The sequence below is a fragment of the Lithobates pipiens genome, unplaced genomic scaffold, assembly GCF_037356315.1.
Source record: "Lithobates pipiens isolate NorthernLeopardFrog02 unplaced genomic scaffold, aLitPip1_a1.2 Scaffold_18, whole genome shotgun sequence".
Taxonomy (NCBI): Eukaryota; Metazoa; Chordata; class Amphibia; order Anura; family Ranidae; genus Lithobates; species Lithobates pipiens.
In genome coordinates, this window is record NW_027507758.1 from 437,165,786 (window position 1) to 437,193,441 (window position 27,656).

General features: G+C 43.0%; 1 protein-coding gene and 1 long non-coding RNA gene across 3 annotated transcripts in view; one reads left to right on the plus strand and one right to left on the minus strand.

Annotated features, from left to right (window-relative positions):
• LOC143988503 (uncharacterized) overlaps positions 1 to 295 on the minus strand; it is a 63,201-nt gene extending 62,906 nt beyond the window's left edge. For both annotated transcript variants that reach the window (XR_013276876.1, XR_013276875.1), the window contains exon 1: positions 233 to 295. This is a non-coding gene — a long non-coding RNA (uncharacterized LOC143988503). The remainder of the gene's footprint in view (positions 1 to 232) is intronic.
• The window catches only part of AADAC (arylacetamide deacetylase), a 74,572-nt gene that overhangs the window by 932 nt on the left and 45,984 nt on the right, over positions 1 to 27,656 (plus strand). Inside the window, exon 2 of the mRNA XM_077488123.1 lies at positions 14,883 to 15,105. Coding sequence (XP_077344249.1) covers positions 14,883 to 15,105 — 223 coding nt within the window. The remainder of the gene's footprint in view (positions 1 to 14,882; positions 15,106 to 27,656) is intronic.

Below are 27,656 nucleotides of genomic sequence, written 5' to 3' on the forward strand. Positions count from 1 at the left end.
GCTTGTAGCTAATTTCCATGTAGACAATTTTAAGTATACATTTATGTTTACTCTGGAACTAGAACAACGTGTTTGCTTTTCACAAACACAATTTTAAATGATGCAGAGTCAAACAGGATCCTTTTGCGCTTAATGATTAATAAATAAAAATATGACTACAATAACTTCTAACAGCAATTCACAAAGGAAACGTAAATGTATATATCTTTATATTTACGTGGTTGTCAGTTACCTTTACTGGGCGAATTCTGCTAAACTCAGCAGCGAGGTCTATATTGACAGCAAATGCATCCCTGCACACATGAACTTTGCACTGTGTATAATTACCAAGCATTATCAGTATAATCTGCAATTACTTCATGTCAGTTTTGTGTACAATTATTGAGGATAGTAGGAAATATGTACTTATCTACAAAGTCTTATCTACAAAGTCTCATTGGGGCTGATGTATTGGAAGTGTACAAATACAAACATCCTTGTTACTTGCAAAAGCCATTTGATCATTGTGAGAATCGAGGCTACACACAGAGTTTGTTTACATTCTCAATGACAGTCACACATTTTTAAAATGCATGACACAACATCATTCTTAGATGACACTTGCCCACACAGTGTCCTATGTGTGGTTTGCTTGAGCCACCAAAGTTCATTTTTGAAAAGCAATACAACATACCAGTCCAGAGTTTTACAGATGATGGCCAGCAAAATATTACTTCCCAAGCTACATTTAATTTAAAAAAATGTTTTTTTTTATTATACATTTTATGTATTTTTTATAATTTTACATATACTTTTTTTTAAATACTGTTTTATATAATTTTTGGAGGGGAGGGGGGCCCTTCTGTCAAACTGTACCTGTTAGAGGAATGTTGTGAGAATGTGTTAACTACTAAGTGTCAGTCGCCCTACTTTCAAAAAATAACAGATTCTTTTCACTCTTCACCGAATACCTATTGCTTTATAGAGTTATGTGGGTTACTTAATTGTAAACATTGTTACACATTGACCTTCCCTACCTTATCTCTCACACAAATTTGGGCATAAAGTGATTGTAAAGTCTAACATTTTATTTTTTCCTAAATAACAAACAAGTTTATACTCACCTGCCCTGTGCAATGGAATTACACCGCGTCGCTCCAATCCTCCTTTTCCCAACAAGGCTCTGTAGGTACTCATACATTAAAATAGCATTGACATGAAGTGGAACTTCACCCAAAAGTGAAACTTTCAACCCCCCTTCCTCCTTTACATTTGGCTTTTTTTTTTTGGGGGGGGGGGGGGTGGGTACCTGATTTTGACAGGTACCTGCTTCCCCACTTCCAGTTAGGACATTTGCCCCACCTTCCCATGCAGCCTTCTGGGACACATCACAGAAGACTGCGGGTCAAATCAAAAAGTGCAGCGCGGCTCATGCATGCGCAGTTGGAAGCTGGCTGTGAAGCTGCAAGGCTTCACTACCAGTCTCCCTTAGTGAAGATGCCAGCGCCTGCCCCCGAAGACTGTTTGAAGAATCGGCTTGGGTGAGGTTATCTCTGAATCCAGGGGCAGATATAATTATCCTTATATTTAAAGTCAGCAGCTACGGTATTTGTAGCTGCATACTTTTAATTTTTTTTTGAGGGGGGGGGGGGGGGAGACAGGAGCTCCTCTTTAACATTTTAAATCAAAAATGAAAAGGTTAGTCAGAATAAAACAGATACATCAGTCATATAAGTCAGAGAAGGATGCCAATGGTCTAGATCAGTTGCTGGCTTGTTTTTCCAATGGAATGTTGCAGAAAGATCAACCCAGTGTAACTTAGAACCCTTTCTCTTCCCAAGGTCTTAAAGTCTCACCTTGGCATGGAAACATTTTCTGTAATATACAATAAATGAAGTATCTTAACAAGGTGAGATTGAGGCCCTTTCACAATGGCAGATTGGTTGAACTTGGAAACTTGGGTTCCTCATATGCTCCTCAAAGATATAGTAAGCATGTAGGTTAATGAAACTGATCAACTTCTCAAAACTGATTTTCAATATATAATTTAAAAAAGGAAGAACATTCACCATGGTCACCCTTGTACTAGAGAGTTTGTGGCTACCGGTCTTGTATCACCTGTTGTTTTAGGCACTAAAATATCTGAGACAACATAACCTGCACAGTGGTTTCTTTGAGCGCAATTTTCTCAAACAATGTGAGCCGTAACTGGAAATTTGGCACGCGCCTTTAATATTGTGAGAATGGTTGCAAAATGTTTAGTGGCCACCAAACAGGTTTTCTTTTTGTATGAAATGAAGTAACGCGGGTTAGAGGTTGCAGGTTTGATCTTTTTACCAATACAATCTTTTTTCTGTGTCAGCCACAGGAAGGATTCAGTTATATGACAATAAGCTTGAGAGATGCTGCACAGAGAAAATATATTATCAGTAGACTGCACAGTTCACAACAAACAGATTATCTACTGAGTTTGAGTTTGGACTTTGTGACCTTTTATCTTAAAATGCCTCTAAGCAACAAACTGTACAGCATAGAAGGCTTTGCTTTTTATGGCAAAGGTTACAGACAAACAATTCAACTAAATGAGCTTAAAGGGGTTGTAAACCCTTACAACACACTTTGACCTACAGGTAAGCCTAGATTAAGGCTTACCTGTAGGTCCAAGAAATATCTCCTAAACCTATACGGTTTAGGAGATATTTGCCCGAAGACAGGCACCGCTGTCAGCGGCGCGCAGGCACACTGAGCGCGTCATTTTCAATGACGGAGCTTCCGCGCGTGTCAGCTCCCGTGCGCATGCACGGGAGTGACGTCATCGTGGCTTCGCCGAATGACAGCGGCGGAGCTGCGAGACCCCACCGAGAAGATGGATGCGCCGGACTACAGGGGACAGCGGTGACTTCGCTGACTCCTGTGTCAGGTAAGTGACACATAATGGGCTACTATGCGATGCATAGTAGTCCATTATGCTTTGCCTTTGCAGGGAATGAAAGAGGAAGTAAACTCATCAGGGTTTACTTCCTCTTTAAATAAGAAATAAATTGTGTAAAAATCATGTACAATACAATAAGTGCTTCAGGTTGCCTTTGGATTTACAACCCGAAGCACTTGGTCCCCAAAAAGTGTCATTTGGGGTCAGATTTGTCCTCCGCAATGTCGCAGTCCTGCTAAAAAGCGCAGATCTCTGCCATTACTAGTAAAAACAAATAAAAGTCCCAAAATCTATCCCATAGTTTGTAGACACGATAAGTTTTGCACAAACCAATCAATATACGCCTATTGTTTTTTTGTTTTTTTTTACCAAAAATATGTAAAAAAAATTATTATAGCAAAAAGTTTAAAAAATTTTTTTTTTCAAAATTGACGCTCTTTGTTTGTAGCCAAAAATTAAAAACCACAGCGGTTATCAAATACCACCAAAAGAAAGCTCTATTTGTGGGTAAAAAGGATGTCAAATTTGTTTGGGTTCGTATGACCGTGCAGTGGTTAATATGCTTCAGTTTGTGAATGAACAGGAAGCCACTCAGCACAGACCAATTCATTCCCTGCCCCTGTGCAGCTGAGGCTGCAGAGAAAGGTATGTGTGTTTGAGCTTTGGGGTTCACACCCTAATGCAGTAGGCTGCACACACCTGAGTGTAAACATGTCACAATTCTTGTGAAAACAATATCAACAATAGTACATAAAACTCTCATGTAAAACATTATAACAAAACTTTCATTCACAACTAAGGATGAGCTCAGGCATGTTCGCATGGTCCACGTGCAGAGCCCACCAGGAAGTCGGCGCAGCGTTGCGCGGCTGCAGAGATCGGGCAATGTCTCACTGCCTGTGATTATCGCAGTGCTGCGCTGACTTCCTGACGGGCTCTGCACGTGGAACATGCAAACATGCCTGAGCTCATCCCTATTCACAACATCAATGGCTAGAGAAAGTGTGCTCTCCAGTGCAGGTCTCACAGTGTAGGGCAGGCTTTCTCAACCTTTTAACCCTAAATGAACCCCAAAAATAATTTTCAGGTCTCAAGGAACCCTTACTAAAAACAATTTATCGGGGGGTCAATAGGAACAATGCTCCTTATACTGGTGGCCAATAGGAAGAATGTCCCACTTAAAGTGATGCTCAGAATACCACCCTTAAAGACAGCTAAAAAAATATTTTGTGTCATGCTGCTGGCTTTGCTAAGTGATGCTAAACCTTGAACTCTGTAGGCACCATCAAAAAGGTGGTTCATCAGCCACAGCTCAAGGAACCCCTATCAACCTCTGGAGGAACCCCAGGGTTCCACAGAACCCTGGTTGAGAATGCCTGGTGTAGGGTTAAGTGAGTACAAAGAGACTCCACTAAAGCAGAAGATTGATGGGCCTTTATCTATCATTGCCACATACAAGAGTCATCATGATATGGTAAAAAAATATATCAATAGGTATTGGCACTTACTTTCAGATTCCAAAACAGCTCAGATCCCAAAACAACTCTTGCATGCCTTATCTTGATCCAGGCTTGCTATTGGGGGCACTCGGCAGGGGGTAGGAGCCAGGACTGCAGGCGGGGGACCTAAGAAGAAGAGTATCGGAGCTGCTCTGTGCAAAACCATTGCACAAAGCAGGTAAGTATAACATGTTATTTATTAAAATAAAAAATACAGCCTTTAGAATCACTTTAAATAGTTGAATATGCTTTTTTAAGCACCTCAATACAATGCCATAGCCAAAAGACAGCTACAGCACGGCTCTTTAGTTCTGGAAGGGCATCCATGAACGTCCTCCCAGAACACGCCTCATCAGGCACGTTTGTGACCGCTGTGTCCTTTGGACACAGCTGATCACAGATCGAGGTAAAGTGACAATCACCGTGGCATTTTACCATGTGATCAGCTGTGTCCAATCACAGCTGATCATATGTAAACAGACTTGCTGGTTATAGGCGTTCCTTTCCTCATGCGCTGTCACTGTGTGGCAAAAGGAGAGCCGATAACTAGACATGTGCGGTTTGTTTCGCATGAATTTCAGAAAATTTGTACATTCGGAAGCATCCAAAATATGGATTTCTATGCTTCCGAACTGTATACGAAATACCAAATTTCGTTGACAAATTTCGGATCCAAATTTTGTTTCAATGGCAACGTGACTGGTGTTTTGTTGACAAATCAGAGGTTTTTTTCTGCTGCTGAGTGAGGGTTGGAAAATTACCTTTTTTAATATGGGAGTGGGAGTCGATGGGAGATTCAGAATCAAACAAAATAAGAATGTTCGTTAATATCGTTTTATTATTGTCCTAATAATTACAATTATTCGTTATGATGAAGTTAAAAACTCAGGAAGTCAGCACAGCACAGGTGGTGGGAGCCCCTCATAATGAGCACAGCAGGGGTACAGCCCCCGGAGGAAGTCAGCACACCACAGGGATGGTGGGAGTCCCTCATAATGAGCACAGCATAGGGATGGTGGGAGCCCCCCATAATGAGCACAGCAGGGGTACCACCCCAGGAGGAAGTTAGCACAGCACAATGATGGTGGGAGCCCCTCATAATGAGCATAATGAGTCGATGACTGCCATATTGAGAATGGTATTTTTTGCTTTTTAAATTCATCATAACGAACGTTTGTAATTGTTACGAAATGTTAACGAACCTAACAAAAATTCATATTTCGTACAAATCCAAATTGAATTTCGGACACGAATTATGAAATACGAATTAACGGCTAATACCAAACTGAACGGAATGCAACGAAACAAATTTATTGATGCCACACATGTCTACCGATAACAGGCAAAGCTGGCAGGGCACATTTACACTGATAATCAGGACACTAATCATGGGTGCCCTGATGATCAGTGCAGCACCATCAGTGCCCATCGGTGCAGCTTATCAGTGTTGCCTATTAGTGCCCATCAATGACACTTCACAAATGCCCATCAGTGCCCATCAGTGCAGCTTATCAGTGCCGCCTATCAGTGTCCATCAGTCCTGTTTATCAATGCCTATCAGTAGTGCTTTATCAGTGCAGCCTCATCAGGTCAGTCTTATGAATGCACATCAGTGAAGAAGAAAAATTACTTTTTAAAAAAATGTTATAAACTCTTGTCAACATTTTTTTCCTTTTTTGGTTTGTTTAATGAAAAATAAAAAACGTGGTAATTAAATACCACCAAAAGAAAGCTCTATCTGTCTCAAAGAAAAAAAAATGTCATATGGGTACATTGTGCAATTGTCATTCAAAGTGTGAACTGACCTATGTAGGTAGGGGATGAAAGTGCCCAGTATTGAAGTGGTTAAAGATTTTAATAAATGGTGCTTCATTTTATTATGATATAATTGTATGGAATTATATATTTTCAATAACTAAAAAATCCCATCCAGTGACACAAAAATGTCTGTATTTACTATTAGGGATGTGGCATTATTGCATTATTCAGACTGGTCTAGGATTTACCCTATGGAGCTGCTGGACAGATGGGTCCTGCTGTACCTCAGTGGGGACCTGCCCTAAACTGAACTTAACAGTCATCTACACACCAGTAGCATACAATGGGCTTTGAAAAGCGAATAAATCCCTACAATAGAAGTTTAGTTCAAACAATAGCAACAGTAACAGTGTTAAATATAATACTATACACTGGCTCAAGCAATATCTGTACAAATAAGTACAGATACATTGACGAAATAGCTGTAAAAGGGAACTTTTTTGGCAGGCCAAAATCAGCATGGTCTATCTACTGCTTTCAACAAATGACCAGTGGAAAACTTAGACAGTCTTCCAGCAGTGAGGCTCCTAAAGTGGAGTTCCACACAAAAGTGGAACTTCTGCTCATTTGATTCCCCCCTGGTGCCACATCATCTGATTCCCCCCCCCCCCCCCCGGTGCCACATTTCGCACCTTTCAGGGGGGGGGGGGGGGTTGCTGAAAAAAAACAAAAAAACAAAGGGGATTTGTTCTCTTCTTTTTAGGTGAATCAGGTCAGAGGTAGTTGATTGTAAATGGACAGCGCAGTCTATTTACTTCAAGCCGCCCATACAGCAGAGTAGGCTCTGTCTGTGTCTGCTTTTCTGAATCTAAGCAGACACAGATGTGCCATTCTCCAGCTCTTCTCCAATCAGCAGGGGATTTGTGAGCTGATCCCCTGTTAATTGCAATGGAATCTGCCTCATGTGAAAGGTGCCTAAAGACACCGTACACACGATACAAAAGTCGGATGTAAAAATTTGTACGACGAGCTGTCTGCCGATTTTCGGATCGTTAGTACAGTGCTTTCAACAGCCAATTTTGCTTTTTCTTCAAACAAAAGCTGGATGTGCAGACTATAACATTTTTTTCTGATGTGACCTCCACATCCAATTTTTGTTTCACTAGTACCATTTTCATATGAAAAAAATCGCATGCTCAGAAATGAAAGAATACATACAAAACTATTCAACACATTACATAACTTCTGATGTTGTATTCTGTCATACGAAAATTTTCTTATTGTGAGTAACCTCTTCACTTTGGACATGAGAGTAGCATGCCACAAAAAATTGACATTCGGTCGTCCGAAAATCTAATGCTGCGTACTCACGATCGTTTTTTCCGTCAGAATAAACCCCACAGGTTTTTTTGACTGAGTTCCGACAGAGTTACGCTGAAACTGTTGTGCCTACACGCGATCACACCAAATTCCGACCATTTAGAACGCGGTGACATACAACACGTATGACCGGACTAGAAAAAGGAAGTTCAATAGCCAGTAGCTAATGATTCTGAACACGCCTGGGTTTTTTGCATGTCGGAATTGCCACAGACGATCACATTTTCGAATAGGAACTTTTCCCGACCGAAAAATTAAGAGCATGCTCTCAATCTGTTGCTGGCTGGAATTCAGCCAGCAAAAGTCTGATGGAGCGTACACACGGTCACATTTCCCGAAGAAAAACTCTCATGGGTCTTTTGCAGGCCAAAATTCCGATCCTGTGTACATGGCATTAGAGTGTGTATAAGACTTTAGAAAGAAAGTACTCTGAAACAACATTGTGTATAAGTACTGGGCAAACATACGGGAATCAATCAGGGTTTTCTCATTCATGAGCAAAACTTTGCTTTGCAAAATGTAAACCTAGCCAGCAAAGTTTTGGAAGGAGTTAAGAACACAGGTCTCAGTCATGATACAAAACAATGTCTTCCAAGGTTAAGTTAGAAACAACGATCTTGGCAAATAGTATCTCCCTAGCAAATAAATCAGTATTATAGATTTAATTACATGGTTTTAGATTGCACTGGGCAAACATACAAGTATCAGGGTGGATCCTGTGCAAGACTAAAACATTGAGTTGGTGCACAAAGAATCATTTTTGATGAGCCAATTCAAATGCATATTGTGCAAGTAAAGTTTAACTAAAATGTTCACATTCCAAAGAAACGTCGCTGCGAAAAATGTAGGAAATCAGTGCTAAAAACAAACCGTTTCTTTTATGTACACTGTATTATTTAGACGGATCCTTGTTGCACAGATGAGTCTGATTTGTTAAAGAGAAAATAACAGCTTAGGGGAAATACTCGTATGCCTAATGAACCATCAGATGTTAGTTTTCGTTTACCAATCTTCTCTACAGAACTGACATATGAAATTGTTATCCTGTCAACACCTCCACTTTTCCATTCCACCAGTATTTATTAAACTGAGCCTGCTTCTTCCAAAGCCCAAATGAAGCCTCTCTATTTGCATTCAGGCTACATATACAGTAATACATTTGCTCTTCTTTTTTCAATTGCTGATTAGAGGGGAAAGGAGGGGGAATTATTGATTTCAGGGAAGGAAGTGAGGGGGAATCTTTGCTTACTGGGTGGGATGGGGGTGGTGGTGAAGGAGAGGGTAGCTAAATAGGTGATGGGGGAGTAATGTTGAATCCTTTACTCCGTAGACAGGGTGTTATGTATCATATGCATGGGCGGGGGGTGTCAGATGTGCCTGGGCACAACCTAATCATCCCGTGTGGCAGTGCCATCCAGTGTATTATCACACACTACGCACCCCGAGTAATCCATAGCATTTTATCTGCAGCATAGTATTTTTACCCTCGTGCATCATCTCCCTTGCCGGCTGGGAAGGGAATGGGGTGCCAGTGAGCTAGGGTGGGTGAAGTTCCGACCCAATCGGCAGTGGCAAATACCGTGTATATAGACAGGACGGAGGAGGGGAGGAGGCTCAATCTCAATGGGCTTAATGAGTCTTCTTCACCCCACACTCCACCCCCTGACTTGCACACGCTGCTGTGAAAATGTTTATAATGAAGGTGGCAGATTTAAATATACACAGCAGCTGTAGATCCTGGCTGCCTGAGCCTAGGTGAGACCAGCCTGGGGCCATGATTGTGAGTAGCAGGCATATTGAACACCCTCCCTCTCTCTCTCACCATCCCCCTCTCTCACCCCCTCTCACCATCTCTCTCTCGCCCCCTCTCTCTCACCCCCCTCTCTTCCCCCCTCTTTCTCTCTTTCTCTTACCCCCTCTCTTGCCCCCCCCCTCTATCTCTCGCCCCCCTCTCTCACCCCCTCTCCTTTTCTCCCCTCTCTCACCCCCTACTCTCTCCCTCTGACTGGCTCTCCCATAAAATGTAAAATGTATTCAAACATTTCAAAATGTTTCTCTCCATTTATTTAAAAGAGTGTGTGTGTGTCTGTGCGTGTATATATATATATATATATATATATATATATATATATATATATATATATATATATATATATATATACACACAGTATCTCACTAAAGTGAGTTCACCCCTCACATTTTTGTAAATATTTTATTATACCTTTTCATGTGACAACACTGAAGAAATTATACTTTTCTACAATGTAAAGTAGTGAGTGTACAGCCTGTATAACAGTGTAAATTTGCTGTCCTCCCAAAATAACGCAAAATACAGCCATAAATATCAAAACCGCTGGCAACAAACCACTACCCTATAGGAGAAGAGGGCTGTGATTTGGTGATAGGAGATTCTGAGGGAAGCCTTGCCCATCAGACTTGAAGCTGAAGGAGCACAGACTGATGGATAGTCCCTAGAGAGTTAAACTTCACTTTCTTAATCAGCATTGACTAATTAATCCTTATGCTGCTAGCATAGTAAATGGATAGGAAAGTATATCATAGTTACTTGTTTTCATTTTTTATTTTTTTATTTCTTCAGTTACTTCCTGGTTTACAGGCCTAGGCAATAGATGCCATACATCCCAGGAGTCTTCATGGGGGGGAGGAGGGGTTTCTCAGCTATGCCCACCCTCTTGTCTGCTTTCCTGAGCTAAGGGCAGATGGATTCCAGGAAGTAAATGCTACATGAATCATCTACCCTTACTCAAGATGGCCATGGCTAGAAATGCTAAGGGTGTTTTTCAAAGTGATTTCTCAGCAAAAATAAGCATGGAGACATGGATGGATGGGGGAGTTTGCTTTGAATATTAAAAATGAATTAAGTATAATTTTTGGTTTGTGGTGCTTTAAGTGTAGTTCCGCTATAAGCTTGAGTAGCGAGAGACTATGTGGGACTACAAGCCCCCAAGAAACTGTGATATGGAGGTAAGATAGAGGACTTGTAAGCTCAGGCCACTGTGGACAGTCATTTGGGAGTGAGCACGCATGTGGGCCCCCATAGCAAGTGGCTTGCTATGGGGGCACATAGAGAAGAGGAGAAGTCAAGATTGCTGGTGGGGGACCCCAGAAGAGGAGGATAGGGGCAACTCTGTGCAATACACTGCACAGAGGCAGTGAGTATACCATGTTTATTATTTTAATTAAAAAATAACTTTAGTCTGGGCCTGGGGGCTCTAATTTGGAACAAGGCCCTTGAGCCAGGTTGTCGGGTGCTCATTATTCATAATTCTAATATTGTATACTGTATATTTTATACAAGCAGAAAATACCCAAGCTTAAACACACAATTGAGAAATATTTGCTGAGATTCGGTGCTCAGGCTGGGGTGGATCCCCACTCCCCTATATGAACATCCAAAGCAGAAATTTACCCGGAAACTTAATAACTCCTTAGTATTAATTATCCTTTATTTGGCTACACCATTTACACAGGATCAATGCTGACATGTTTATGCCATTACAGTCTTACTCATAGAAGCATGCTATGAGTAAGGCTGTAATGGCTGAAACATATCAGCATTGATTCGGTGTATATAATGTACTGAATGTTTTACTGAATATTTTAGATTGTGATACTGTATGCACTCCTGTTTTATTTACTTCCTATTGCTCCTGTTTTGCCACTGTTTATTGATGTTGTTACTGTAGGCTTACTCTGATGGGCATGTTGCCCAAATAAAAAAATTTTTCCAGCCTCCTTGTCAGAGAGTGTGGTACTGCCTAGTGGATCATTAACACTAGAAACAAGGGAGCCCAAACTTCAGGCTCCTTTGGGGGTATGTGCTACACACAGCACACAGAGTGTAAGGGTCAGGATAATGTGTATTTTACATACTTCTGACTGTCCTGATAGTCAGGACTATGTACCAGCCAAAACACAGTGTATAAAGTGCAGTGATCAGGAGTATGTAAAGTAATGCCTCTTACATTACTGGTCAGTGAGAGATGAAAATGGGCCAATGTCAATGGACACTGGGAAGAAAGAAGAAACTTTGATATTAGAGGTCATGGGGTAGTGACAATTAAACAATGTCAGTGGTCAGACAATAGGCCCTAGCATTGTGGTAAAGTGGTAAATAGGAGGCAAAAATTCCCAGGATCGGTGTTAAGTGAAAGAAAAAATGCTATAGAGTCATTGTTATGCCGCATACACGCAACCGGACTTTCCGGCAGAAAAAGGTCCGACGGCCTTCCCAACAGATTTTCCACAGAGTTACGACGGACTTCCAAACGAACGGACTTTCTGACACAAAAACAGACTAAAGAACATTCAAAAGTCCATTTGTTTTGAATGTGATGACGTATGACGGGACAAGAAAAGGAAGTTCAATAGCCAGTAGCCAATAACTGCCCTTGCATCGTATTTGGTCCGTCGGTCCAGCATACAGATGAGCAGTTTTGCCGATAGGAATTGAGTTCGTAGGGGAGATTTGAAACATGTTCTATTTCTAGGTCCGTCTGATTTTTTGTAATGAAAAATGATGAGACTATCCCATACAAGATCGGACTATCCGACTAAATGATTCTGTCGGACCTAGTGTGCGATCGTGTGTATGCGGCATTAGAAAAAATACCCCATCGTTGGTACAAGTGGGAAGCTTGTTTTCACATTGGTGTCAGTAGCAGTATGCATGCTTTTGTGTCACTCTCATACTGCTACTTGAGTACCAAGCCAAGCTTGTTTATAATCACAAACTTCTACAAGCTGCTTTGATTTTGGTTTCAATGCACTAAGCGCAGAACTTGGGTGATTTTTCAGTAATCACGAACTTGTTTGTTGTCTCAGCTACTGGGCTCTGAGCCTGATCCCAGAGTGCAACATAATAATCTGGCCAGAATATGGAGTTCACTGTAACAGCTGCTATGGCCCTTGCCGGGCATCAAACGGCAGAATGCAATGGTTTGGTGTTTCAATGATTTGCAGAGAAAACTTCTGTTTATTGTACCTGTTTTTTTGAGCCACTACTTGTGTGACAAACCAGGTCTTTTTTTAAACTACAAACACATATACTGTTTCAGCTACTAGACTCTGCCTGATTTTAGATGGTGACAGTTAACTGGGACCTTTGAGATGGTGGGGTCCATGGGCAATTTCCCAGTTCCCCGCCCTCCTCTCCATCCCCAGCTGGCTGTTAGTACAATAATTATCTGGTTGAATATCTTTTTCTGTGTCTTCAACTGGGCTTTAATTATTTGTTAAGTTTTCCAGCTTGGAGTGGGTTTATTTAAACTAAATGGTACCATATATTCCCTTTTTCTGTTTCAATCATTTTTATTACGTTTTTCTTTCCAAGACATAAGAAAAAGTACAAAATATAGTAACAACAGTAGTTTGCTAATGTTACATACACAGCAACATTGATACACATAAGGCAACAAGTGACAAAGTTGGATTGCCCATAATTTCAATTGAGAGTTCAGGTAGTTGGGTAGGCTAATTCACACAGGGGGGTGGGATCTGGGGGTCCCCTTGTTAAAGGGGGCTTCCAGATTCCGATAAGCCCCCCACCCGCAGATCCCCACAACCACCGAGCAAGGGTTGTGGGGATGAGGCCCTTCTCCCCATCAACATTGGGACAAGGTGCTTTGGGGGGGCTACCCCAAAGCACCCTCCCCATGTTGAGGGCATGTGGCCTAATATGGTTCAGGATGGGGGCGCTCTCTCGTCCCCCCTCTTTTCCTGCAGCCTGCCAGTTTGCGTGCTCAGATAAGGGTCTGGTATGTATTTTTGGGGGGACCTCACACTATTTTAAAAAAAAATTTGGCGCAGGGTTCCCCTTAAAATCCATACCAGACCTGAAAGGCATTTTTTTTTTAATTTTGGTTCGGGGTTCCCCTGTGGGGGAATCCCATGATGTTTTTTTTTCAATTACTGTTATGTGTATTGCCAGGACCGACAATTCATTATAGCCACGTAGTTTTTACAGAGTAGTTTTTACCACTTCCCGACCGGCACATGCTGATGTACGTCTGCAGAATGGCACGGGCAGGCAAATTTTTCATGTTGCAGCTTACCAAGTCTTAGGTGTGAAGGCTGCATTCATTTTCTTGTTAGTCTTTTTCTCTTTTATTTTCACCTGGTGATCCTGCCAGTAAGACTCCATACACACTATTAGCCCTTGTACACACGGTCGGAGATTCCGTCGGAATGTGTCCTATCGAACCATTTTGTCGGATATTCCGACTGTGTGTGGTCTCCATCGGACTGTTTCCGTCGGAATATCCGACGGACCAACTTTTCCAACTTGCCGGTAAAATTTTCCGTCAAAATGCTCCGATCGGACATACTCCGATCATGTGTAGCCTACTCCGAGGGACAAAGTGCCGCGCATGCTCAGATCAAATTCCTAGACCAAAGCTATTGGCTACTAGCCTGAACGTAGTCCCGTCGTAACTAAATAACGTCATCACGTTATGTACAATCGGATTTTCCGTCAACTTTGTCCGACCATGTGTATGCAACATCACTTCCGGACCTCGTCCGGAATTAATCCGTCGGAATTACTCAGACGGATTTGGTTGTCGGAATCTCCGACCGTGTGTACAAGGGCTAAGATTTTCTGCAAATTTTGGTCTTCAGATTTACCAAAACCATGTAGTACAAGGGCCTGCCTGATTGCATACAAATTGAACCTCTTAAGGTTTGACCTCATATTATATGGTTTTGGTAAATCTGAAGACAAAAATCTGTAGAAAATCAAATAGTGTGTATGTGGTTGTCTCCCTCCTGCAAATGTAGCATTTAGAGGACTGAGGCAAGCCATTTACCACAGACCGATGCTTACAATAATCAGCTTTTATTTATTCATGTAAAACCTTTATCACAAAAGGAAAAAGCTGCTTGTCTAACTGCAGTAAGAGCTGGAGTTTAGCTTCAATTTGTTAGTGTATTTGCTAGTATAGCTAACACTTCCCTCCCCCAAGACTGACAATGCTGCCGTTAAAAGGTGCCCCTGTGCTTCTTCATCCACAGTGGGATCACTCTAATACAAAAGGTATATTACTGGCCAGATCACCAGGTGAACAACAGAGGGGAGAATGCCTAAAAAAGGAAAGAAAATGCAGCTACCACAACTAATGATTGGTGAGCTGCAATATATTACATTTTGGTTTGGGGTTTAATACATCTTTAAGAACTGTTCATAGTTGCCAACTAGATTCCTTTCATTTTCACAGGTAATAAAAAAAGATAAAACTTGAATGGTTGCTTTGAATAAGTTTTAAATTTTTCCTATGTTTTAAGTGATTTATGTACTGTTTGTATTTGAATTACAGGGTACTTTAGCTGAGTTGCTTGGGATAAAACACTACATGGATGTCATGATGCTTTTAACGAAGCTGGAGCACACAGAACCCATTTCAGATGAACATGTTACTGTCACAGACACATCGTTCAACAATGTTCCTGTGAGATTATATGTGCCTAAACGACAATCAGAAGCACTAAGGAGAGCCGTTATCTACATTCATGGTGGTGGATGGTGTTTAGGAAGTGCAGGTAAGTAGTTGTAATGAATAACTTGTGTGGCATTGTTATCTAATATGATCCCCTAAAGACATACTGAAGAAGACAAAAAATATTGCTGCAAAAAGAAGCCTTTATAGCTTGACTGCTCAGACGCAATCCCCCACCACCCTTGCCCTTACTCCATTAAATAAAACAATAACAACCATTAGGTTGGAAAGGGCAAGGCCACAGCTTTTTTAAATTCCAACACGTAACATGTGAACACATTTAACCAGTGCCAGTCACAGTTGTGCTGTGAGCACTCAATTCCAAAAGGGGGAAGCGGGGCCCGTCCTTACCATAAGTGCTGGACAGACAGCCTACTTCCAATTTTTTATCAAGGGCATAGCCCATTACAGCAACTTTAACTGCTGGCAAGGTCAAGAAACCGCAGCAAGCTGTGACATACCATAAGAGAGGAAAAAAGGGCGGGAGGGTGGGCAGCTCTTCCATCCAATTCTTCCAAAAGACCCAAAATTCCCTGAGGCACACATTCCCTGAGCTCCAGCCCAACCCACCCCCCATGTTTCTACCAATCATTTCCTTTGTCCGGCACCTGGCCATGCCCCCAGGGGGGGGCCTCAAGAGGCTTTCATTTTAACCACTTGAGATCCGCGCTATAGCCGAATGACGGCTACAGCACGGATCTCCTTTTCCGGGACTACGTCTATTGACGTAGTCCCGTGCACGAGCGTCCGGCGCGCTCTGTGATCGGCGAGTCTACGAGACTCGCCTGATCACCGATCCGTGCAAGGGGTGGATCCCGACCCCTTATCACGTGATCAGCTGTCAGCCAATGACAGCTGATCATGTGATAGAACGGACCCGGTAATCGGCTATTATTCCTCCTCGCGCTAACAGCGCGAGGAGAAAAAAAAAGCCGATCACCGGCGGCCGTGATCGGGACATCAGTCCCGATCACGGCCAGCCCTGCCAGTGCCCACCTGCCCCCTGCCAGTGCCCACCTGCCCCCTGCTTTGCCTGCCTAAATAAAAAATGTCAGTGCCACCCAGCAGTGCCCATAGTGCCACCCAGCAGTGCCCACAGTGCCACCCAGCAGTGCCCACAGTGCCACCCAGCAGTGCCACCCAGCAGTGCCCACAGTGCCACCCAGCAGTGCCCACAGTCTGGCTCAACAAAGGTGCTGCACCCCAGTGCCACATATCCGTGCCCAGCAGTGCCGCCCATCAGTGCCCAGCAGTGCCACCTATCAGAGCCACCTATCAGTGCCACCTATCAGTGCCCATCAGTCCCATCTATCAGTGGTACCTATCAGTGCCCCTTAGTGCCACCCATCCGTGCCACCCATCCGTGCCACCCATCCGTGCCATCTTATCTGTGCCCGTCTTTGCCCATCAGTGCCGCCTTATCTGTGCCCATCGGTGCCGCCTTATCTGTGCCTATTAGTGCCGCCTTAACTATGCCTATCAGTGCCCACCAGTGCAGCCTATCAGTGCCCACCAATGCAGCCTATCAGTGCCCACCAGTGCAGCCTATCAGTGCCGCCTCATCAGCGCACTTCAATGAAGGGGAAAAATGACCTGTTTGCAAAATTTTATAACAAAATATTAAACATGATTTTTTTTTTGCATCTTTTTTTTGTTTGTTTAGCAAAAAATAAAACTCCCAGCTGTGATTAAATACCACCAAAAGAAAGCTCTATTTGTGGGAAAAAAATGATAAAAATGTCATTTGGGTACAGTGTTGTATGACCGCGCAATTGTCATTCAAATTGCATCAGCGCTGAAAGCTGAAAATTGGTCTGGGACTGAGGGGGGGTTTAAGTGCCCAGTAAGCAAGTGGTTAAACATTTCTGGTTAATGGTGACAAAAGTTAATTAACACTTGACTAAAGCTGTCATATATTCTGTATATAGTGGAAAGAAAAGTAGGTATCCCCAAATCAACTAATTTGATTCTAGCCATCATTTTTAAAGTTGAACTCCAGGTAAATATGAATAAAAACAAAAATGAATGTGGTTCTCTATTCCTTAAAGTAAAATATACAACAGAATCCAATAGAAAAATAATACCTTAGCACCAAAGAAATAGTGAATTAACTAATGCAACATAATATAAAAATGTATACCGTAATTGAATAAATGAACAAAAAATATAACAATTCCACCAGCTGCAGTAATAACTTGCTAAATAGCAAATACAAATAAAAAAAAGAAAACAGATCACCACGCTATGTGATAACAAAGATGAATATAAAAGTCCTTTATAGTCCCAGTATATTTGTGTTTTCATAAGAGCTCGTTCCTGCTCAATAATAAATATCCGTGCTCCATAAACCTGTGCTTAGACTGAGTGCCCCACATGGATGAGCACTCACCCCTGGGTGTTGACCAACTATCTCTAGTATGGTCATTTAACCATACGGGGAAACGCCTGGAAGAATCTGTTGTTGATGGCTCTTGCACTGAATATACCTCATATGAATGGATGTAAATAACAGAGAAACCTCATTGCATAAAACCGTTGAAAAATGTATTAAGTACACCAGGTGCCAGGATGATAGGCACCATAACACGTTAGTGTAATCTTATATTTGTTTTTACTTAATACATTTTGCAATCTGATGCTTGTCCTTAAAAATTTTAAACGTGAAGCAAAGCTTACCCAACCACATGTTGTTCCAGGTTAGCATTAGCATGAAAGCTAAGATCAAATTGATTGCTGTTGGCTGTAGACTCTAGTCCTTAGTCATACCCATCTGGTTTAAAATAAGATAATAAGAAGATGCTATAAGCTATGCCTTTAGGTACTAAAAGTTACTACACCTTTTGGACAAGCTTAAACCACACGAAGCAACATATTCTCAGGTCTTTTTCAATCAATCATGGAAATTATTTTGATTTTAATTAAGATTTGATGAAATTGTTTTGATCAGTTTCATACCTGGCATGTGACAACAAATACACAGTATGTTGTTGTAGTGTACACCCGTTGCTTGTACATTTTATATAGTAATTAATAAATGCTTGACATGACCTATAAACAGCGCTTCAAACTCGATACAGAACATACTTCAAGTACTTGCCAATTCTATTACTATGCATTGACGTTCAGGCGTCTTTGCTTATATTCAGTTTTAATTCCCAGAAATGTCCTTGCTTTTTAACACTGCCCACAGGAAAATAAACATTTTCCTCTGAATATTAAATGTATTTTTTGGAACAAATTAATGTTTTTGGTGCTTTAAATAAAGGACTGGTAAATACACAAAACAGTGATTTATACTTGCATTTATCACAGCAGAGCTGGCTGTACACTGATTGATATTCGGCCAGTTCAGCTGGGACCAACCAAATTTCGATCAGTGTGTGGCCGCTCAAAGAAGAGTGTGGCCAATAAAATGATTGACTTCTGTTGAAGGGATATGCTGGTGTAGCGGCCATAACCCTTGGCAGGGCGGTTATAACTTTTGGGCTTATACCTCCGCTTGGCTGGTTCTTCCACGTATAGGGGTTCCCCGAGTTAGTACCAAACAACTTTGGACGCTGACACCATAAAAGTCCTTTAGAAAGGGTTTTTATTTGCAGGGGTAACATCCAACAACACAGTCTCATATGGGAACAGGGGGCAAGGGTGAAGAAATTTAGGCACCTTGAACCACTAATATCAGAATGTCTCTAATATCACCCAGTAGCCACTCAGCTGGGCGCTTCAAGGCTGAACAAATCTCTAGCCAGAGATTATGGAAGTCAGCACTTTGATCCAGAACTTGTGAAATCTTTGACCTTGAGTAACTGGTAACAGAAGTGAACAGGAACCTTTTTCCTCAGTACCTGGAACACTCTCTGTCTCCTTGGCAGTACTGGAAAAAGTGTGAATTTGTCAGTGTCCTTCACGACTCAGCAACCAGGCACTTCTCAGGATGCCAGCTTGTTGGCCCTCCTCCGAAGAATCCTCCCCCAGTCGCTTACACGAGCTGCGGTGCCCCTCCAAGCCGAGAGTACCCAGACCAGGCAGGTATATTGGGGTTAGCCAACCAAAGCATGTTGCGGAGCAACGAACGCTGCCGTGGCCGGGACACCTCGCGGGGCTACCCCGGTCCAGAATCAGGAACAGACCGCTAGGGCTTCACGAACTAATCGAGAACACGTGACTTCAACATCTTAAGCACCCTTCCCCAGACTCCTCAGCGGGTCCTCGGCGCACCCACTCATTGGCTTTGGGAAAGTTGATATCTAAAACGTCCAACCAGGCCTGGTTCTGAGCCTGTCATATACTCCTAACTGTACACATGACCAGGCAGAACTCTAACACAGTCCAGCCAAACTGATGTCAAAGTTAAACCTGCACAATTAACCTTCAGAACCCCTTTAATGTTCTGAGGCAAAAAACTGAATTTGTACATGACAGACACTTTGTTCAAAGTGTCATCGCTACACTGGAAAACTTCTTGATCGGCATCTGCAGCCAATTGGCAGATCAGTGTATTCTGAAAGGTTGGGTTCTGCTAAAGCAGTCTAAGCACTGAAAGTGTGACCTCTATAACTGATCCAGTTGTGGCGAGATAGCTTAACTTACAGTCTAGTAGCTTGGCAGAAAGTGACCTGATCCAAATGACATCCTGCAGATCAAACAAAGCTTTAAACTTGTGCAAATCTTCACAAATTAAGTAATGAACATCAGATATGTCCAAAAATCATGTGTCTAGCTCCGGTAGAATACTGATGAATGAATGAATTTGATGAATGAAAACGAAAGCATGATGAAGAAGAAGGTGGGGCTAACTATCCCCTAGCTATGGAGTGAGGAAAGGAAAAACGTATTTAACCACTTCCAGACTGCCCACCATCGTTATAAGTCGGTACTTTGAAGGAGGATATCGTTATGGCAGCAGCTAGCTGCCATATCACCGGTATCCTCTTCTTCAGTGAGCGGTCTGGTTTAAGATAAAAGTGGTATCTGCGATGGATTCACTGCGAGATCACTTTTATCGGCAGTGGGAGAGGGGCCCTCCCTTACAGCTGCAATCCGATGCCCTCCACCGCTTACTGGAACCGTCGGCAGTGGCGGAGGCGATTGCGTCTTTCTCGTGGCCTGACATGGAGATGAGTGAGAGGCCCATCAAAACGTCCCTTCCACCCATAGCTCTTAAAGGGCCATTTTTTTCATTTATTTGAATGACAAAATTATAATTTTTTTATTGCAGTTTAATGTAAATATGAGATACGAGGTCTTTCTGACCCCAGATCTCATATTTAAGAGGTCATTGTCATGCTTTTTTTCTATTACAAGGGATGTTTACATTCCTTATAATAGGAATAAAAGTGATGCAATGTTTTTGTTTTGTTTTTTATATTGTGTAAAAATGTAAAAAAAAGGTCAAATAAATAAGAAAAAATAAATGTAAATGCGCCCCATCCCGACGAGCTTGCGTGCAGAAGCGAGCGCATACATGACTAGCACCTGCATATTAAAATGATGTTCAAACTACACATGTGAAGTATCTCCTCGATTGGTAGAGCAAGAGCAATAATTCTAGCCCTAGACCTCCTCTGTAACTTAACACATGCAACCTGTAGAATTTTTTAAATGCAGGCGCAATTTTGAAGCGTAACATGTTGGGTATCAATTTTCTCGGTGTAGCATTATCTTTCACAATATGAAAAATTGGGCTAACTTTACTGTTGTCTTATTTTTTAATTAAAAAAAGTGTATTTAAAAAAAAAAAAAAGTGCGCTTGTAAGACCGCTGCGCAAATACGGTGTGTATTAGTAGTATCTTACACTGAATAGTAAAGGGTGGTATGAAACCCTCATAAGCGTAGATGCTGTTTACAGCAGACAAAACTTCTTGTTTCGAGAAGGATTTGTCACAAGTTGATACTTGAAATGTGAATGTGTTTTATTTGACATCCCAAAGCAATCCGAGGCTGTGTTGCATAAGGGAAAGATCTGTTCCTCGCTTGAGTCCTATTACACTAACAGCATGGTCATCAGAAGGAAAGGCTTTCATTACCTTGTCACTGTTAGAGACAATTTTGTGAAACCTGAGGTTGGCACTGTGGCAAGCAAATCCTGAGTTCTCTTGCGAAGATCAATTGCTTCTTTTTCTTCCGTAGGCAGAGATCAAGCCTGCTGTCTAGTAGAAATTATTTTTCAGAGGAGTTCCAGCCACCTGTGACAAAAATAAAAGTCAACAGCTACAAAAACTGTAGCTGCTGACTTTTGAAAAAACAGCTACTTGCCCATCCCATGATCCATTCGGTCTAACAAACTGTCTTTGGTCTCTCGTGCCAGCATTTTACTATGGGCACCCCTCTGACAGCTTGTGGCTTCGCTGTCAGATGAAAATGATATAGTTAAAATCCAACAAAATAGGAATAAAAATCAGTCTCATGGTTGAAGTACTCTGAAGTATAATATGTGTGATACCGCCACACATCCTGGTAACAAAGGGTTAACATCAATAGGTACACTCCATTATCCAGATAATGACCGGATAGCTGGATGGCTCAATATGTGAGAAAAAACAAGCCAAAGTGGAGAGACACAGTTCTCTTGAGTACAATTACTGATTGATAACTCACTGTGCTGCAGAAGGTGTATTGTAGTCCACGCTGACAAATGTTGACAAACAGGCAGGCTAATCCAGCAAGCTACAACTGACGTCCCAATTGGCATTCTGTGTGGCATGCACTAGCTCCGAGGACCCGGAAACGAAATTCAAAAACTGGAAGCAAGAAGTGTCCTGGTGTTAGGCAGATTGCAGGCTCGTTGTTGCTGTGGCGACCGTGACTTACATATTTTATGCCCTGTGCTGCGTTTTAGTTGCTTGGCTGATCTTAAGTATTCTAGGTTGTTGTGGTCGGTGTAAATCAATACTGGGTGAACCACGCCCTCTAATAAGTATCTCAATTCTTCTAATGCAGATTTAATGGCAAGTAATTCTCGGTCACCGACATCATAATTTCTCTCAGCAGGAGAGAGTTTCCGAGAGAAGAACCCTACAGGATGCATCAAATCCTTACTGCCTTGCCGTTGTGAAACAACAGCTCCCACAGCTATCTCAGAGGTATCTCCTTCCACGATGTATGGTAGTAAAGGATCAGAGTGGCAGAGGATTGTGGCTGAGGTGAAAAGTCTCTTGAGTCTTTCAAAGGCATCTTGGGCCTCCGGGCCCCAGTGAAAGCGTACGTTTTGCTTGGTCAGTTGTGTGATGGGAGTGATTATAGTGGAGAAAACTTTAATACATTTCCTGTAAAAGTTTGCAAAGCCTATGAAACATTGTACCCCTTTTTTATCTTAGGGTACAGGCAAGTCAAGTATAGCAGACACTTTTTGGGGATCCATCTTGATACCTGTTGGGGAGATCTCCAGCCTGAGAAACTGGATGTTTTGCTGCTAAAATTTGCATTGCTCAGCCTTCACATATAGTCCGTGCTGACAGAGATGGTATAAAACTCTGCAAACATGTCTCCGGTGCTGGTCAAGGGATCCAGAGAAAATGAAAATGTCATCTAAGTAGACGATTACAAAAATGTCCAAAAAGTCTCTAAAACCGTTATTAACAAGATGCTGAAAGGGGCATTACAGAGGCCGAAGGGCATGACCAAATATTCATAGTGGCCGAATTGAGTCTGGAAGGCCGTTTTCTACTCATCCCGGCCCGAATGCGGACCAGGTTGTAGGCCCCCCTCAAGTCTAATTTGGTGAAAATAATGGCAGATCTTAGTTTCTGAAAGAGTTCAGAGGCAAAGGATAGCGGTTCTTGACCGTGATTTTGTTCAGCTTACGATAATCCACAAAAGGACGAAGAGTCTGATCCTTCTTAGTAACAAAGAATATTCCAGCACCTGCTGGGGAGGTCGAATGGCGGATAAATCCCTTCTCCAGATTTTTACTAATGTAGATCTTCAAAGCCTCCTGCTCTTTTTCAGATAAGGGGAAAATACACCCAAACTGAATCTTGGCCCCCCCGAGAGAAGTTTGATCAGGCAGTCAAAGGGACGTGAGGTCGGAAGGGAGTCTGCCCCCCGCTTGCTGGAAACATAAAAAAATAATAATATGGTTCAGGCACAGACTGGCACAGATTCTGGTCAATGTCCAAGCACCGAAGAGTAATTAACTGATCAGCGGGTCTAAGTAGGCAAAGTTTTTGGCAGTAAGGGGACTGGAATTTCACTTCCCCGGTGACCCAACTGATACAAGGGTTGTGGGCCTGGAGCCAGAGTATGCCCAGGATCACAGGGAACAAAGGAAGGAGATCACATCAAGGGTCAAAAGTTCCTTATGTTGGGAGAGGGTGATAGCAGGCAAAGGCAAGGTCTCCTGGGTCACGTGACCTGATTTTATGTGGGAACCATCAGCCAGATAGACGGAAAGTCCATGTGTCTTCTCCTGAAGGGGCAAGGCTTTGGAATCAATGATGGCATCGATTGAGACTGTCTTTCCCCGGAACTGCAATGAGAGAGGGAGAGCAAGGTGGGTTGTGTTGGCAGGTAAGGATGGATTACTAGCAGGAAGAGAGGAGAGGCACTTACATGTCTTGACAGGGCAGTTGTTCACGTAGTGACCTGACCCACCACAGTAAAGGCATAAGTTCAACTGACAGCGTCATGCACATTCCTCCGAAGGCAAGGTAGGCCGCATAAGTACCAACTGCATAGGCTCGGAAGTGTCGGGGACTGAACTGGCAGGATCCACACAAGGGAGTCATCCAAACTGGGCAGCTTTGTTGGGAGGAGCGATCGGATCAGCGTTCTCGGAGCCGGGGGTCTATTTGGATAGCTCGTCCTTCCGAAAGGCCCATGTTGAACTGGTGTCGTAAGGCTGCGTCATTCCATTGGGTGTCTGTGCTCTAGCGTCTAAAGTCTTTGACATAGTCCTAGGCCGCTCTGCAACCTTGCTGGAGCACAAACAAGGCAGATTCGGCTGTGGCGTTCCGCTGGGGATCTTCATAAAGCTGAGCTGGGGTATAGGGTATGAAAGGAGTGGGCATTTCTTCATGTGCATGGGGCTAGGGGTGAATGCTGGCTGTCTGGGGTGGATGCCCCTCATCAGAGGCGTAGCTAGAACCTTCAGGGCCCTGGTGCAAGAAATAATGAAGGGCCCCCAACCTGAGCCATTCCCTCAGAGCCCAAAGCCTTTCCAACTGATCCCATGACCCTTTACGGCCCACAGCCGTTGTGCATGTTGTGCAGTCCTTCAGTCTTGGGCTTCGCCATGGTAGCAGAAGGCCAGGGCCCAGGCACAAGTGCGACCTTTGCAACCCTAGTTCGACCAGTGGTATCAGTGTGGACTGGGAATGCGGTCAGTCAGGCAGTGGACATGGTCAGTAGGGTAGTGGACATGGTCAGTAGGGTAGTGGACGTGGTCAGTAGGGCAGTGGACGTGGTCAGTAGGGCACTGAACGTGGTCAGTAGATGGGGTGAGTAGGACAGTGGACATGGTAGGGCAGTAGACATGGTCAGTAGGGAAGTGAATGTGGTCAGTAGGGCGGTGGACAGGGTCAGTAGGGCGGTGGATGGGGTCAGTAGGATGGTGGACGTGGTCAGTAGGGTGGTGGATGGGGTCAGTAGGGCAGTGGACGTGGTCAATAGGGCAGTGGACGTGGTCAATAGGGCGGTGGACGTGGTCAGTAAGGGAGTGGACAGGGCCAGTAGGGCAGTGGATGTGGTCAGTAGGGCGTTGGACGGGGTCAGTAGGGTGGTGGACGTGGTCATTACGTCGGTGGACGTGGTCAATAGGGCGGTGGACGTGGTCAGTAGGGCAGTGGATGTGGTCAGTAGGGCGGTGGATGGGGTCAGTAGGGCAGTGGACTCGGTCAGTAGGGCAGTGGACAGGGCCAGTAGTGAAGTGGACGTGGTCAGTAGGGCAGAGAATGGGTCAGTAGTTTTTTGTTTTTTTTACCATTTTATTTTATAATTCTATTTTTTGTATTTTTTTTTTTACAGTTTTTGATGGGGGGGGGGGGGGGCAGTGGAGAGCAGTGTAAAGGGACAGCATGATGTGATGGGAGGGTGGTAGTATGGGAGGGAGCAGAGTGACAATCAGCAGCACACAAAACTTAAAGTGGTGTTGCACATAAAAAAAAAATCATCAAAATTCCTAAAAAAAAAAAAAAAATGTGGACATTTTTTTTTCTAACTTCAGTGCCTGGGCTCTTGACGTCACTTCCCCTCTGCCCCCCCTCTGCCCCCCTCGGCTCAGCTCTGCCCCCTCCTTCCTGTCAGTCATCTGGGACACATGACAGGTCCCAGATGACTGCGCGGCCAATCACGGTGCGCTGCGACGCTTGCTCATGCGCAGTGGGTTCCCAATTGTGAAGCCAGAGCCGGGTACCCACAGTTAGAATGCCGGCGCCACCGAACGAAGGGGGGAACGAGCGGGGCTTTGTTCCGCCGCATTGCTGGACCCTGGGACAGGTAAGTGTACGATTATTAAAAGTCAGCAGCTGCAGTATTTGCAGTTCATTTTTTAATTTTTTAATTGTAGTCATTTTTTTTATTTTTTTTTTAGGGGAACTCCTCTTTAAATACCTTTTAGTTCCCTCTATCCCCAGGACCCAAGTGGAACCAAGGGTCCCCAAACAGAACATTTTACCCAAACACATATTCTGACTCAGAAGTCAGCCCCCCAACTTTGCAAATATATCCGATCATCATCAACAAACAAAACATTGGTGGATAAACAATATTACATCATTAACACTTCATGATTGACACTCTGGGAATGCAAAAGTGAAATATATCCAGAATAGTCACTCTGACTGTTATTCAAACTGTCCCCTCAATATTTTAGTATCTCATGGACTCAATACATGCAGCAATTTATTTTTGGTCCTGGTTACTTAATTTCAGTAACTCTTCAAACATTTATAGTTTCACCCTTTTGTACCAAAATCCCATTATCAATTTTAATTTAACCCCAAACTTTTAGGGGAATATACATTATCAGGAACAATAACCTCTACTCCCAAAACAAGAAAACATAATATGAGACAACACTTTGTGCACATTTTAAACAAACACTTTAAGATAATAATACCTTGTGCATTTATTAAACACAATACAACCACTTTCTCATTCCACATTCATTTGGCCATTGCATTCATTCTTCATTTAGATCTGTTTTCCATATTTTATCCCTCGAACACCTTTGAACACCCTTTTCCATATTTTTGAATCCTTATCTCACCCGAAGTACATATTTTCCCTATTGTGTAGGGTTGCACAACACAGTTACTTCTCTTTTTCTCTACTAACCACAATTCCTCTGGCATACAGCCTGGAATACATAACTTCCTTATTCTTTCAATAGCTTAGATATATACTTCCTAATCATGGCAGCCCGATCCCCAACATTCCCCAGGAGCTGCCCACTGGTCGTCCACTTCAGCCATGGAAGATTGTACCCCCTTCCTGACCAGAGCACTTTTTACAATTTGGCTCTATGCCGCTCTAACGGACAATTGCTCGGTCGTGCGGCATTGTACCCAAACAAAATTTGTGTCCTTTTTTTTCCCACAAATAGAGCTTTCTTTTAGTGGTATTTGATCACCTCTGCGGTTTTTATTTTTTACGCTGTAAACAAAAAAAAAAAAAAAATTCTTAATCAGTTTAGCCCAATATATATTCTTCTACATATTTTTGGTAAAAAAAAGCAATTAGTGTATATTGTTTGGTTTGCGCAAAAGTTATAGCATCCACAAACTATGGGAAATATTTATGGCATTTTTATGGCTTTTTTTATAGTAATGGTGTGATTCGCATTTTTTTGATATTGTGATGGACAGATCTTTTGACACTAGGGGACCATTGACAATTATACAGTGATCAGTGCTATAAAATGCACTGATTACTGTGTAAATGTCACTGGCAGAAAAGGGGTTAACACTAGGGGGTGATCAAGGGGTTAAATGTGTGTTCCCTAAGTGTGTTTTAACAGTGTGGGGATGGATGGAGGGTGGTGGGCGTGGGTAAGGATGTGTTATGGAGACTAGAGGGATGGATGATGAAGGGCATGGATGTGGATGCATTGTGCACAGATGGCAGATGTTGATCAGCTCATCCAATTTGAAAACAGGTTCAGAAACTTCACAATAGCACCCCAACCCCCCATCCCCCAGGCTGCCCCCCACCGGCAGATATCAGATCTACAAACAGGAGAGGTTAAGCAGAACTTGTATGCATACGGCTGCAGAGAAGAATCCAAGACACTGTAACTTTCACCAGTAAGTGGAGGATTCTTCTGAACACAGACACACACAGCACAAGTTTACTTGAACTGTGATTGGTTGGGACAGGGGCAGGGGGAGTGGCCAGCTCGGTGCACATGGATGGGGATGCGTTGTGGAGACTGGAGGAATGGATGATGCAAGGCATGGATGGGGATGCGTTGTGGAAACTGGAGAGATGGATGGTGCAGGGGGTAGATGGGGATGTGTCGTGGAGACTAGAGGGATGGATGGTGCAGGGCATGGATGGGGATGCATCATGATGAATGGAGGGATGTATGGGTGGTGCAGGGCATGGATTGGGATCTGTTGTGGAGAATGGAGGGATTGATGATGCAGGAGGTGGGT